This window comes from Perca fluviatilis, chromosome 3 (assembly GCF_010015445.1).
Source record: "Perca fluviatilis chromosome 3, GENO_Pfluv_1.0, whole genome shotgun sequence".
Taxonomy (NCBI): domain Eukaryota; kingdom Metazoa; phylum Chordata; class Actinopteri; order Perciformes; family Percidae; genus Perca; species Perca fluviatilis.
This window is the reverse complement of record NC_053114.1, coordinates 38,618,131-38,632,663: the sequence shown is the minus strand read 5'-3', so window position 1 is coordinate 38,632,663 and position 14,533 is coordinate 38,618,131. Positions and strand designations below refer to the sequence as shown.

Genomic DNA, 14,533 nt, shown 5'->3' with positions numbered 1-14,533 from the left:
GTTTTAGGCCTACAAGCAGCGAGAAGAGAACCCCTGATGTTATTGGTGACTCCCCTGACCTTTTTAAGCCTAAAATTCCACTTCCACTAAATTCCACTAAAAATATAATAAGATTTACTATACACATTCATGCTCAAAGACCCACAGACTTGTATTATAATAATATCAGACAGACTGCAATAAAAAAATGATGAGCACATTTATACTCCCCAGGGGGATTACTACATACTAATAACGCTGTCACACATAAAAAAAACTCTCTTGTAAGTATTAAGTGTTAAGAAATGCATGTAATAATGCAGTAATAACAGTGTGAAAACATGGTATTACCCCTACCTACCATCAGAGGCTTTGCTAATGTCAAGTCTCTAAATCAGCATCGCATTTAAAATTAAACGGAATTCAATAACCAAATGTAAACACAATGTCAATTAATCTCAATTAACATTCCTCATGTTGTCCTCAGGTCAAATTTGAACCCTTTTTCCAAAGTTTTTATATCAGAAATGTGGGTTTCTTTCAACCCCCAAAAATAACATGCAACACTAAAATAAAAATTGATGATCACTACTTTCATAGTCTACCGGGTCAAAATCTGTGATAACACATAAACATATATGTTCCTTTGATCTTAACTATTAGTCAAGATAAAAAAAATTAGGCATAATTTCATGTAAATGAGGTACAGTGACCATAAATTCCAAAGAAGTGTAAAAGTTGTGGTAATAAGTTGGAATCAAGTTGGCTAAGAAGATGTAAGACAGACCTGGGGGAGACTTTACAGGCTACTTTATGCTTTATAAACAGGCAAACCAAACCAGCTCAATTTTGGTCGATAGGAAGACAATACAAGGGATGAGTGTAATGCTCAGGTCAGTCTTTATGACTTAGACAATGTCATCAGCTCGCTGTCTTATCCCTTGCGAGTACGTGTTTTAGAGTCTTACAGAGTCTGTGCATGATTTAATGAAAAAAGGCTGAATTTAAAAAAAGTCTTAATGTTCCGTCTTTACACAGCAACACAGACGCAGATATATCGCATCAACTCACGGCAGTCGTGGTGTGGGTGTTCGTCGGTCCCGTCTCCGCAGTCGTTGACCTCATTGCACACCTTCCTCTGACCGATACAGCGTCCATTCCCACACTGGAACTGATCAGGAGCACATGGAGGACTCTCTGTGGGGAGATAAGATGATACAGTATATCCCGTGAGACAACAAGCAATTGCCTCCACAACCCTTTATCTCCTTTATCACTCTGCCCTTCACTTGTTTTGTTTTTTTAAACAGTTGTTACACAGAATCCGTTTTAGCTTTAAGTGCATGGCCAACGTTTATTAGGAGAGCTTAAGTGTTTGATTTTTTTCTCGAGTAAACTCTCCTTCCACATTAGATGTAACTGTTCATTAACAGCTTATTTAAAAGTCTCCTAGAGATTCCTGACCTCACGCAGAACTACAGGGAAATGTACGAATGATGCAAATGGAATTTTGATTTGATGCAAGCGTGCAGCCATAAAAATGACATCATGGATTTGAATATTTCATTGCATATAAATGCAGTGTTGCGACGAGCAAAAACAGACCATTTTCAGTAAAAAACAAACAATTGAGATTGTTGTATCGGAGTGGGTTAAAATGTATTAACTTTCAAGCTAGGAAGTTGGGGGGGAATTTGAGGGTTTGTGAGGTTCGTGCAAAGTTATGTTAAACTCCAAACAGAGTAGAACACGTTCCATCTTTCTCTTATGTGTGCTGCCTGTTGATTGTTCATTTCTGTCTTAGGCCAGGTTCTGTAGTTTGTCCACGGGATGGGATTTCTAACAGCGAAAGAACTGCCAACTAATCAGTCTTGCATTTGAAAGCAACTGTGTGTTCTCAACAAACACACACACACACACACACACACACACACACACACACACACACACACACACACACACACACACACACACACACACACACACACACACACACACACACACACACACACACACACAAAAACAAAAGAAGGAAAAAGTGAGTTTGTGAGTAGAGGAGGGCTGTTCTGAGCTGTTGTCATGACTACGATTGAAGCTGGTGTTATATTTAGCTCCTGAAAACAAGATACCAACTACAGCCTTACCAGTTTTCTCACAGCCCTCTTCATCACTGCGGTCAGAGCAGTCAGGCTCGCCATCACATCTCCATGACAACCGTACGCAGCGTCCAGTTCCGCAGCGGAACTGGTCAGCCGTGCACATGGACGTGGCTGCAGGCGACACACAAACACAAATTGTATTCATTCATTTTTAGATCGGGTGATTGAAGATATTCGGAGTGATCGCCTTAGTTTTTTTCCCCCCATCATGAGCATGAATTCAGATACAAGGCTGAAAGTGCCCACATAAATAAGGAATAAAAAAAGTAAATCACACATATTTTTTATATACACAACCCTATACAGAGCTCGTTTGTTCAGTTATCACAGCGAGGGAAGCTACTCACTGCAGTTCTTCTCGTCCGATTGGTCGTCACAGTCGAATTCGCCGTCACACCTCCAGCCAGCGTTGATGCACATCCCGCTGCTGCACATGAATTCTACCGATCTGCAGGGCTGGTGGGAAGCTACACACGCACACGCACACACACGCACACACACACACACACACACACACACACACACACACACACACACACACACAGACACAAACACAGAGACAGAGACAGAGACAGACACACACACACACACACACACACACACCACACACACACACACACACACACACACACACACAGTGTCACAAAAGCTAAATAATATCTGGTTTCTGCATTTAGGAAAAGGCATCACATTATTTTTAAAAAGCAATTTTAAAAAAAGTTGAAAATGGCTGGTTTACATTTGAATAGATATAAAAGATAGGTCTTCACTGGTCCTCTTAGTTCATGGTAACCGAGACCCAAACACAGGCTGTATCCAAATTCTATTCAGTGTGACTGGGTCGGTTAAGGTCTGGATGTATCTATGTCAAATATCGGAGTGGATCTAATCACATCAGCTCTGATCGCTTGGTGCGTCATAAACATCGCAGGAGGAACAATTTGAACTGGGAAGTGCAAGAAAACCAATGACATGTAGTGCTGCTCTTATAGACTGTGGCTGCTTGTTGTTGGTGTAGCATTCTGCTGCAGCCAGTGTTGGTCTTCTCGCACTATTTGGGGCTGTTCGGGTCGACAACATTTTGGATCAGGTCCAATTATGCTCAGGTCTGTTCAGATCAGGTCTCTATCTTTTTTGGGAAATTATTTATGCACACGGGATTCTCCACAAGCCAGTTTCAGATCAGATCCAAACTATGGAGCTGTGAAGTCATCCAAGATTAAAAGCTTCATTGTCATATGCACAGAATAAGTAAGCAATCTATAATTAAATTATTAGTTTGCGTTCCTCTTTGAAAGCTGTCCATAAAAAGTAAAAAGACCATACACAGTAAAAAGACAAGAGCAACCATGCAAAGATACAGTGGTTTATACCAATGATATTTCCTTCCCCATGAACATTAATTGATTCGGTTTGTTTTGGCTGCCTTATGATCATCTGGGTATACAGATCATAGCTGTCCCACCTTTAAATCTCCCACCACATCTCAGCATGTGATCAGATCAAAGTGAAGCTCAAACTGGCAGCAGATGACGATGGAGGTGGATGAGGAGATTAAAGCTGAATCAAACATAAGCATCTTAAATTCTGAATGTGTGTGTGTGTGTGTGTGTGTGTGTGTGTGTGTGTGTGTGTATGTGTGTGTGTGTGTGTGTGTGAGAGCATGTATGTGTGCTTCCTCCCGACAGCACGAGTCGGATCCCATCAAAGCTACAGTGGGCGCGAGATAGGGAGGGAGGAACAAAATGACAAACGAGCGAATGCAAGGGAAGAAAGACACAAAAACAGAAAATGAGATGTTGTAGAGCTTCAAGCATCCTCGTGCCAGGCTTATCAGCTGGGTGAAAGAAGAGAGAGATGGTCAAAACAGCAGGTGGCTCTCCCCACAGAAAAAAAAAAAAAAAAAAAAAAAAAAAAAAAAAAAAAAGAGAGAGAGAGAGACTTATAGGTCACAAGAATCAGCGTGGGACGCCGAAAAACACACTGACACCCACACTCAAATGATTCATCCACTTTACATTATATCTCTCCTTGCCCCCCCCCCACACACACACACTCTTTCACTCTCTTTCACTCTCTTTCACTCTCTCTCACGCACACACACACACACACACACACACACACACACACACTGCTCTTTCATCTGCTCAGCTATGCAGCCGAAAGCAGTATCAGTGTTCGCAAGTGGTAACGAGACATGCAATGTGAGTGTTTTTGGATGTGTGTGTGTGTGTGTGTGTGTGTGTGTGTGTGTGTGTGTGTGTGTGTGTGTGTGTGTGTGTGTGGAGATTCTCATAAGGGAGAGGGAGAGAGGCTTCTTCTAACAAAGCGCCCTTCATGTGTCTGGAGAGTTGATGCCAAGGAATGCTGTCTGAGGATGGGCCGTCTTATGCCTCTGAGGAATGCCTCCTCCCACAAACTATCTGTAGGTTTCAGAAAGCTAAGACGTCTTCACACTTTTTTTGAACACTTCACGAAATGGAAATCTCTATAATTTGAAACACTAAAACACTCTCTCGAATGCTGGTCAGAAATCACATGAAATAGAAAAATATATATAACAAAAATACATGGCCAGCTTAGTACAGGACAGCAGGAAGTTAGTGGACACGAGGCCCAGCGCGCGTTCTGCCACACCTGATTCATTTGGATCGGATATATAGTGCAGTGTTTTCACTGCACGGTTATTTAAAGTATTTTTTTTTTATTGTTAAAGCTTTGATGCCAGCTCAACTTTCCAAAAAGAAATGTCAAACACTTCAGAATTGAGGCAGTAATTAAAAAACCTGGACGTGGGAGGAGACGAGGGAGAAACCGAGGGCAGCTCAGCCGACTAACATGACCAAACGATGTTACAAAACCTTGAAGCTGTGCTTATCGCACTGCAGATAAATACATCAAAGGGGGAAGACACTGTGTATGAGTGTGTGTGTGTGTGTGTGTGTGTGTGTGTGTGTGTGTGTGTGTGTGTGTGTGTGTGAGAGAGAGAGAGAGAGAGAGATGTGGTGGGCGGTTGGAGACAATGAGCGAATGAAAGGAACATGGGAGATGCTGACAGATTTGTCAGTTGCGGGCAGCGTCTCTGGAGTGAGGAGACCGAAACATGATAGTCTGTGTTAATCAGGACCATCGCTTCACGCTGTGTGAATGTGCAAGAGTGTGTGTGTGTGTAATTGTGTGTGTGCGTGAGTGAGAGATACAGGGACAGAAAAGATCTAACAGACAGAATGTTTTTCAGTTCTGACCGAAGCGGTGGAGCGGCGACCTGCAAAAAGCAGCTGTTTCCTGGGCTCAACCTAACCTGCCGTCGACTGATGTTTTTCGGATGTATTCCTGTATAATATCTAATATTCATGACTAAAAGGGCAAAGTTAGTTACAAAAAAAACATTTAACCCCTCTAAACCTCCAATCCTTCTGCTTCATAGATACTGTGTGGGTGTCTTTTGGCACAGATTTGAAGCTGATTCAGCTTCTAAAATGAGAAGGTCGGCCTCGTTTCGCTGTTGTACATCACTGGGTGAACTGAATATTTTGGTTTTTTTTGGACTATTGGCTGGACAACTCAAGCAACTTGACGACATCCTTAGGCTCACAGAACTTGGGATGGGCATTTCTCATATTTTCCTGACATATTACAGACTAACCAATTAAATCGGTGAATCAAAAAAAATCAGGTTAATCAAATACACTGACACTTTAAAGGGATACGCCACCGTTATACCGTTGAAATAGTGCTTATCACGGTCTACCCTGGCTGTAGATAGGTGGGCCAATGCATTTTTTGTCTCAGTGCAAGTAATTAGGTTGTTTTTTTGTCTTTTGTTGGCTCACTTTTACTCACAACATGCTAACCGGCAACATAGGATTCCATTCACTACGCTAAGCTAACTAGCAGCGGTGCTGCCGGTGTTGCACCGGACTAAAACGATGCATGCACAAAACATGCGTTGGCCCACCTATCTACAGCTAGGGGAGACCGTGATAAGCCCTATTTCAACAAACGGTGGCGTATCCCTTTAAGGACTGAATGTCTACAGTCAGTGTTAGTTGGTGCATCCACAAAACACTGATTAATGCCTAAACTAAGGGCGTTTTCACACATTAAAGTCAGAACCAAGGCCCGGACCAAGGTTCATGTTTTTGTTACATTGTATACATTTGGTCCGGTAAGTTTTGGTTTCACACTGCAGTTATGCAAGCGCACTAAAGATCTATACGTGACAAATCTACTTCCTGCCGTCATCACATACAGTACGTGAGCTGCGTCTCCAGATACTTATAATTGATTGGTTTGTTGACGGGCGTCCCCGTCCTCTCGTATCCTCTCTCTGTGTCGGAGTTTTTTCGACTGCCTGCTGCTCTCCCCTACTGCCGCGGCTCTTTTTGTTTTGTTGTGATGTTGAGAAGCAAGACATGGGAACTTTCTTTCTGGAGCATTTATTCAGAGACAAACTGAAACCTACACTGTACATGTACTACCACTTAACAAATAAACTGCTGATGTATTCTCTGCTCTGATAGCCGACAGCTGTCTGCTCTGAGCGCATTCACCGTCTCTCTCTCTCTCTCTCTCTCTCTAAACACCGAGCTATTCCTTAAAGGAGCTTCCCCGGTCTTGTAACACAGGGAGAGCCTGCCACAGCTTCTTGGATTTGTCTGAACCATCCAAAAAATGCTTTCACACTATAAACGAACCGGACCATGGTTCAGTTTGGTCCGGACCGAGACCACCTCTTTTTTATCGGACCAGAATTTGGTCTTTTGATCCGGGCCGTGGTCCGGGGGAGGTTTCACACCTGTAATTTTGGTTCGGATCAAACTAAAAAGTCTGAAAGTCCGGACCAAATAAGGTATGTGTGAAAACGCCCTAAGACTTCCTGTTCAAAGGAGCCAAAAAAGTACTTATAACTCTAGTTGAACTAGCTCAATATGCTGAAGGACATCGCTGTTTTGGGACACGTGCAGCAGTGCCATTAGGGTACATGTAGGGTGAGAATGAAGCGGAGAAGGAGAAGAAGGAGGAGAAGAAGAAGAAGTAAATGAAAAGGGATGGAGAGAGGAAAGACGTCTGCCAGAGGGAGAGAAAAAAACTTAAGTCTCATCTAATGGCATAACAGAGGACTGATCTCCCAGAGGAGCTTCATCTTCTCTTCTTGCACAAGACGCTGTTCAGAGAGCCAGGAGCGCTGTCATGGCTCATACAGAGTACTGGATGTGTGTGTAAGGAGATAACAGCAGCTCACTGTTACTGTAGCTTTACACCAGCAGGACAGGCTGGATTAGTCACTCCACTGCAACAGTGTGTTTTGTTTTCCTTCTTGGACTTCCACCAAGTTTGCAATCTTAGATTTTCACACTTAGGACGTTTGAAGTGATATCATTTCGCCAGTTATTATTATGCCACGTACAAGTGGTTAAGGAAAAAAACTCAAGAGCAGCACAACTCATTTTACATACAGTACATGAAGAAGGTTCGGGAGACCTTGATGAATAACACAGGAGCATTTCATGAACGCTTATTGTAAGAATTTAGGCAGGCAGGACAGACAAAGTGTTATCGTGCGGTGGCTTCCCAACTCTCAGAAGTTGCTGTCTTCCCCAAGGTGTATTTAAACTCATGCTGGAGGCGTTAAATTTAGCTGAACCTAGAGCTGGGCAATATATCGATATTATATCGATATCGTGATATGAGACTAGATATTGTCTTAGATTTTGGATACCGTAATATCGTGATATAACATAAGTGTCTTTTCCTGGTTTTAAAGGCTGCATTACAGTAAAGTGATGTCATTTTCTGAACTTACCAGACTGTTGTAACTGTTCTATTATTTGCCTTTTCCCCACTTAGTCATTATATCCCCATTACTGATGATTATTTATCAAAAATCTCATTGTGTAAATATTTTGTGAAAGCACCAATAGTCAACACTACAATATCGTTGCGGTATCGATATCGAGGTATTTGGTCAAAAATATCATGATATTTGATTTTCTCCATATCGCCCAGCCCTAGCTGAACCTTCAATGTAAACAAAGATATTGCCAGTGCCTAAAACACAGATGCTAAAGCCTAGTTCAGCCTCTCTCCCTCTCTCCCCCTCTCTCCCTCTCTCTCTCTCCCCTCTCTCCCCTCTCCCCCTCTCTCTCTCTCTCTCTCTCTCTCTCTCTCTCTCTCTCCCTCCCTCCCTCCCTCCCTGGGAAGTAGGCTAAAGGCCCATTGACCTCCAAAAGGAGACGGTCCTGAAAAAAAACATTCCCTCATCATGCAGCTGCATAGAATCCCTAAATCTATGGAGGCACAAAGTTGAAGTAGTCCTCCACCTGGAAAGGTTATGAGGTTATGTTGGACACTGACCTGAATGACACCTGGGGTACCACTGTCTCAACTTACACGGCACGCGTTCGTAAGCTGGAAATTCCGCCACACAAGTTCGAGTAAAGACTCGAGCTAGACTGATATATCGGCCGGTGGATTAGTGTCTGAGGGCAAGATTTGTCCTTTTGAGGTTTCGAAGCGAACCAACACCTAGAGTAAATGTTGGGTCTTCATAATGTTGGGAGGTGTGTTTGTGTGCCTGAGTGATGGAGAGTGATGAGGAGAGCTTACAGCAGTCCGACTCGTCCGACCAGTCTCCACAGTCGTCGTCTCCGTCACAGTGGTAGATGTCCAGGATGCAGCGGCCGTATGCACACTGGAACTCCTCCACGCTGCAGGTGGCTGCCATCACATCTGAGGCTGTAGAGACACACAGACAGACAGACATACAGACACACACACACACACAGAGACACAGACATGTGTTAAACAGATGCTGGAGAAGATGGTGCAGCAGCTGGCTGTCTGAGGCTCTTTGAAGCATCCAGGCTTCACTGCTGAGTCTGTCAGAAACTATACATGAAATGAAAGAGAGGCTCAGCTCTCTATTGAGACAGTGAATATGTTAACATGCTCAGCAGTTAATCAGTTGCTGTAAAATCTTACTTTCCATGCAGCTGATCAGTAACCACATGTGTCCCCTGCTTGCAGCCATAGTTGTAAATCATGACGCTGCAGCCTGAAAAGTTTTTGATCGGAGAGTCTGGACTAATGTCCTAACGTCGCTTAGAGACAACAGACTCTCTTGTGATGTTTACATTTTACAGATAACGTACTGTTCATATACAAAACCTATTTATATGGAATCCTTTATTTCACGTTTCGAATTCTAATCTGATATTGGATTATTTTGGATGCGAGGAAGAAGCGCTGCTATGAGCAATGTCTTTTCTTCTCATCCTGCCACTGCTGCCACAGAGATAAGTTCCCCGTTTGGATACATTCGCGCTCTAATCCAGTCAGCTAAATTATTCTTTTACATAGATTTGGGGCATCGGGCTTCTCATTCCCAAGCCAACAACAGTTGTATGTAAACACACTGATAAATGGGCTGACAAGCTTCTCATCAGCAACGTCTTTTGAAAACTTTTGTTTTGGTTTTCCCTGTAGCCAATTATTTATCTGAATTGGCCCAATTAAAAAATGACACTCTTTATGTCGACGCCCACCTAGAGAAAGTATCCACTCCGGAGGGCATGTTAAAAATAACGTATGTTTGATGTGATAGGAAACGCAGACTCTGTGCGGGTGAAGGCCCAAACGTGTTTCACGACACCAACAACCATGCACAGTGTGTAGTTCCTTTAACCTGAGAAGCATTAAGCCCCGTTTCTTACTGTGTCTTTCTTACACAAACACACACTCAGAGTAACTTACGGCAGTTTTCCTCGTCTGAGCCGTCCTTACAGTCCGTGTCTCCGTCACAGTACCAGTGCTCAGCGATACAACTGCCATCTGTGCAGCGGAACTCCTTGTCTGAACATTTACGCATGTCTGGTATGGAAAAAACAAACTCAGATTTTAGAAGATGTGTGAATGAATGTGTGCTTGCATGATGGTGGGTGGGTGTGTATGTGTGTGTGTGTGTGTGTGGGGATGCGTTTACCCACCGCACTGTTCATCGCTGTTGTCCCCGCAATCGTTGTCGCCGTCACAGTGCCAGAGGCTGCGAATACAGTAGCCATTTTGGCAGTGAAACTCGTCCTCCTCGCACTCTCTGGGAGCTGCAGAGAGAAAAAGAAAGAGAGGTTTCAGGAGGACAGGTAATGAGGATAAAACAACAGCACTGCTGACATTATATCTATAGCTGCACTGACACTAGGGAAACTGTGGTCTTTTATGAGGCTCAGAGATGGGGAGAAGAGGCTTTTATCTCTGTAAACAGGCTCAACTCTCCCGAGGCTGCAGGTCTACAGCCCAAATAGCCCGTGGTTCGGTCTCAGCACATAAGACGCCTGATTGACAGCTACTGCAACTGGAGGAGGTCTAAAGAAAAGTCACACTGAATGTGTGCGTGGCTCTCTTTACGGACATCGACTGATCAGAGTAAAAACATTAAACATTACATTTTTTTTTTTTTTTTAAACCTTCTCAGGACATGTAACAAACGCTTTCCAAAAACGCACAAAACCAAACTACCTTAACGACTAAAATGGTGATTGATACCCTCAGGGTTCACAAAGGCTGTGGTCAGCTTCAAGTTACCATTGGTGGAAGAAGTATTCAGATCCTTTACTTAAGTAAAAGTACTAATACCACACTGTGAAAATACTCTAAGGCTTTAACTGCAGTGCTTGTCGGATTGTCCGACAGCCTCCACCCATAACCTTTAAGACGCCGGAATTGGTGGAGTTGCATCCGATAATTTCGAAACAGAAATTATGAATCAGACATTCACACGCCCTTTGTTGTCTTCCATTCGACCATGCATCGTCTCCCTGGGTCAAAACTGAAAATCACGTTTTTGTCTCTCTTTTTTTTCAATGTTTTTGGCGCTTTTTTGACGTTTAACGCTTCTTTTCACTACCATGTATAAACACCACTAACACCAACATATTACTAGATTTACACTTATTTTTAGAATTCATGGTCAATAAACCTCAATTATACCCAATTCTTGAGTTAAAAAGCAGAAATTATGAATTTTTTAGACTAATATTAGATGAAGGATAATCACAAAATGGCACATGTCAACGTTCAGTCGAGATACTGTTTCGAAAAATGTCACCCCGTCTTCAATTGTGATTGTTAAGCTATGAAAACCTTTGCCCTCAGACGAGGTTAAACGACACGTTGTACGAACTACTTCATCTTAAAATAGCTTGCTTTAGTACAGTATATGTTGTAACACATCTTTAAGAACAGGTTTGGGAGATCTAGTCAAAAAAAAAAAAAAAATCTGTAATTTGCTATGGCTGTCTTTAACTAGCGGAAATGTAAATATTCTCCATCTTGCCTTCCAAAAGTTAAATGTTGTCCGTTTTAAGTTGAGGTGGATGTCCCACCATTAGTTGATTCTTTGGCATTATGACCACGAATAAGACCGCTGACATTAAAAATTGCTAAAAGAAAGATGCAAAGACCATTCTTCTTGGCATGCGTTAGTCCACCATATTTTAACAATATACAGTAAATGTGTATTTACGTTTGTGTCTAAACTTTTCTGCTCAAAAAGTCATTTTCAGGAATCTATAAGCTGCATACAAATCAGATTTCTTAACAAATCCACGATTCCTTTACATTTTAAACCAGTTTGATCAAAGCTGAGCTCCAGCAGCTTGTTTTATGTCTTAAATACAGTACAGGCCAAAAGTTTGGACACACCTTCTCATTCAATGTGTTTCTTTATTTTCATGACTATTTACTTTGTAGATTCTCACTGAAGGCATCAAAACTATGAATGAACACATATGGAATTATGTACTTAACAAAAAAGTGTGAAATAACTGAAAACATGTCTTATATTTTAGATTCTTCAAAGTAGCCACCCTTTGCTTTTTTGATACAATGCAAACCCTTGGTGTTCTCTCAATGAGCTTCATGAGGTAGTCACCTGAAATGGTTTTCACTTCACAGGTGTGCTTTGTCAGGGTTCATTAGTGGAATGCTTTCCCTTATTAAATAAAAAAAAAAAAGGGGGCTACTTTGAAGAATCTAAAATATAAGAAATGTTTTCAGTTATTTCACACTTTTGTTAATACATATGTTATATGATCATTCATAGTTTTGATGCCTCTCAGTGAGAATTTACAGTGTAAATAGTCATGAAAAATAAAAAGGAAACTCATTGAATGAGAAGGTGTGTCCAAATCTTTGGCTCCGTACAGTACATATACTGACTGCGGTACGTTAGTATATGTTGTTTCAATAGACCGTTAACCTTGAGACTGAAGATAAAAGACACATTTGTCACTCATACCAACAGCCGTGATGATGCAGTTAGACAGAAGTCACTCCCTTCAGTGAACTTTCAGCACTGTGACATTGACACATTCAGTTGCAAAAGCCTTTCATTTATCCAAACAACTCTTTCACCTTGCCTCTTTAATCACACCTCCATTGATAAAAGACTGAATGTATTTTTTCAAAACGCTGCCTTCTACTGTTACCACCGCAAATCGATGGCAAAACCCAGCCACGCTCGCCTGGGGCCGAGTACACAGGTCTGTCAAGGAGAACCAATGATGGATGGCCCCTGGCAGGAGGTAATCTATAATGTATCGCTGTCATGTGTGAGCGTTAGACAGCTGAGACAAACAGAGAGAGATAAGGAGAGACAGAAACAGAAGGATGCCCACAGAATAGAGGGGCAGGCCAAGAAAGAAGATTAAGCTTTTCTTCATTTCAGTGAGATTTGTTTTATCTTTTCTCAGTTGTGTTGCATCACAGCACGAGTCAAGGCTGCTGGAGACACGCTCCACTTCTGAGAGACAGGAGGCCCTAGAGCCGTGTGTGTGTGTGTGTGTGTGTGTGTGTGTGTGTGTGTGTGTGTGTGTGTGTGTGTGTTTGTACATGTATTGTAGACCTCTGTGAATAGCGGATATTTCTGCATGTCCATTAAGCCTAGCATGTAGTCTATATCCTTGACGTTCCACTTCGCGGGATTGCTCTGTTGCTGCCGGAAAATCAGCCGGTTCTTACTCATTTAGGCCGGATAACCGTGCCTTGGGCTTCCTTTGTGTTGGCATTTTAAACTCCGGTGGATTCATGAGGACTATGGTTAACTGCTCCTCAGATCTCTGCAGGGTAAATCCAGACAGCTGCCTAGACTATCTGTCCAATCTGAGTTTTCTGTTGCACGAATAAAACTACTTTTAAACGTAACGTGTTCTACCAAAACAAAGTTCCTTCCGAGCCTATTTTGCAGCGGCACCGCGTTTCTTTTTCCGGTGCTTAACACCGCCCGCATACGTGGCGTGGTTCGGTCTCAGCACATAAGACGCTCCGATTGACAGCTACTGCAACTGGAGGAGGTTCAAAGAAAAGTCACACTGAATGTGCGTGGCTCTCTTTACGGACATCGACTGATCAGAGTAAAAACATTAAACATTACATTATTATATATTTTTTTTTAAACCTTCTCAGGACATGTAACAAACGCTTTCCAAAACCAGCGAAACCAAACTACCTTAACGACTAAAATGGTGATTGATACCCTCAGGGTTCACAAAGGCTGTGGTCAGCTTCAAGTTACCATTGGTGGAAGAAGTATTCAGATCCTTTACTTATAAAAGTACTAATACCACACTGTGAAAATACTCTAAGGCTTTAACTGCAGTGCTTGTCGGATTGTCCGACAGCCTCCACCCATAACCTTTTAAGACCGGAATTGGTGGAGTTGCATCCGATAATTTCGAAACAGAAATTATGAATCAGACATTCACCACACTTTGTTGTCTTCCATTCGACCATGCGCTCGTCTCCCGGGTCAAAACTGAAAATCACGTTTTTTGTCTCTCTTTTTTCAATGTTTTTGCCGCTTTTTGACGTTTAACGTTCTTTTTCACTACCATGTATAAACACCACTAACACCAACATATTACTAGATTTACACTTATTTTTAGAATTCATGGTCAATAAACCTCAATTATACCCAATTCTTGAGTTAAAAGCAGAAATTATGAATTTTTAGACTAATATTAGATGAAGGATAATCACAAAATGGCACATGTCAACGTTCAGTCGAGATACTGTTTCAAAAATGTCACCCGTCTTCAATTGTGATTGTTAAAGCTATGGAAAACCTTTGCCCTCAGACGAGGTTAAACGACACGTTGTACGAACTACTTCATCTTAAAATAGCTTGCTTTAGTACAGTATATGTTGTAACACATCTTTAAGAACAGGTTTGGGAGATCTAGTCAAAAAAAAAAAAAATCAGTAATGTATGCTATGGCTGTCTTTAACTAGCGGAAATGTAAATATTCTCCATCTTGCCTTCTCCAAAAATTTAAATGTTGTCCGTTTTGAAGTTGGGTGGATGTCCCACCATTAGTTGATTCTTTGGCATTATGACG

The 14,533-nt window shown here is 42.0% G+C and overlaps 1 protein-coding gene across 3 annotated transcripts in view; it reads right to left on the bottom strand.

The window, feature by feature from the left end:
• lrp4 (low density lipoprotein receptor-related protein 4) overlaps positions 1–14,533 on the bottom strand; it is a 156,953-nt gene that overhangs the window by 40,818 nt on the left and 101,602 nt on the right. For all 3 annotated transcript variants that reach the window (XM_039795245.1, XM_039795246.1, XM_039795248.1), the window contains exons 4-9: positions 10,127–10,240; positions 9,894–10,010; positions 8,748–8,876; positions 2,486–2,605; positions 2,124–2,249; positions 1,051–1,176 (exon numbers count right to left, since the gene is read on the bottom strand). In XM_039795245.1, coding sequence (XP_039651179.1) covers positions 1,051–1,176; positions 2,124–2,249; positions 2,486–2,605; positions 8,748–8,876; positions 9,894–10,010; positions 10,127–10,240 — 732 coding nt within the window. The remainder of the gene's footprint in view (positions 1–1,050; positions 1,177–2,123; positions 2,250–2,485; positions 2,606–8,747; positions 8,877–9,893; positions 10,011–10,126; positions 10,241–14,533) is intronic.